The sequence below is a fragment of the Trichoderma harzianum genome, assembly GCF_003025095.1.
Source record: "Trichoderma harzianum CBS 226.95 unplaced genomic scaffold M431scaffold_238, whole genome shotgun sequence".
Taxonomy (NCBI): Eukaryota; Fungi; Ascomycota; class Sordariomycetes; order Hypocreales; family Hypocreaceae; genus Trichoderma; species Trichoderma harzianum.
In genome coordinates this window covers 1,065-1,945 of record NW_020209486.1, presented here as the reverse complement: position 1 = coordinate 1,945, position 881 = coordinate 1,065, and the positions used below count along the sequence as shown (strand labels likewise).

Here is an 881-nt window from a genome sequence, read left to right as displayed (position 1 = left end):
CTTTTTTAATATTTTCCTTTTACTTTAGTAGTTAATAAGTTTTAGGTTTAAATTTATAATAAAGAAAATAGTAATTTCCTAGTTAATTTAAATTTTATACTATTATATATAAGTTATATAATAGGGAGTAGTTTTACTTAATTATTTTATTTAAAATTAATATAATAGTATAAGTATATTTTAATTATTTAGTTAATTCCTTTTATTTATTTATTTATCTATAGGTAATAGGCTATACTAGCGTTATAATTTATTCTTAATTTAACTATAAATACTTTTTAAAATTTAAATATAAATATATTTCCTTTATTAAAGATTATATTTCCTAGTAGTTTATAGTTACTTATAATATATTTTATTATTATATAAACTAGTTCTTTTATATTACTAGCTTCCTTAAATAATATAAAGTAAGCTATTTTTATAAGTTTATTAACTATTATAAAAATACTATTATAAAATACCTTTATAATTAATTCTTTTAAAAAAAGTAGTTTAGTAATTAAGTTATATAAAATTAATTTTTATAGTTACTATAGTATAAGTAGTAGTTATAGTTATTTATAGGGTTTATATTTAAAGCTTTTAGCTTATTTATATATTATATATTTTAATATAATTTTTTATATTTATTTTTTAATACTTTTAAATTTAAAGTATTATATAATTTATTATATAGTTTTTTTAATTCTATAGTATTTATTAAGCTTATATATATAAACTAATTTTACTACTTTACTTTATAAATCTTCTAATACTTAAATAAGTTTATTTAGTATTAAGTATTTAATATTTATAAAAATACCTTTTAGGTATTATTTATTTTTCTAGCTTTTAATATATTCCTTTATATTATTAATAATTAAATTATTTATCTTAAT

At 12.6% G+C, this 881-nt stretch overlaps 1 protein-coding gene across 1 annotated transcript; it reads right to left on the bottom strand.

Moving 5' to 3' along the window:
* Nucleotides 1-278: 278 nt before the first annotated feature.
* On the bottom strand, nt 279-524 carry M431DRAFT_102767 (hypothetical protein; the record flags this gene model as incomplete). Its single annotated transcript, XM_024911484.1, has 1 exon — nt 279-524. A coding segment is annotated over one exon (246 nt), but the record flags the coding sequence as incomplete, so codon positions are not given.
* Nucleotides 525-881: the final 357 nt, after the last annotated feature.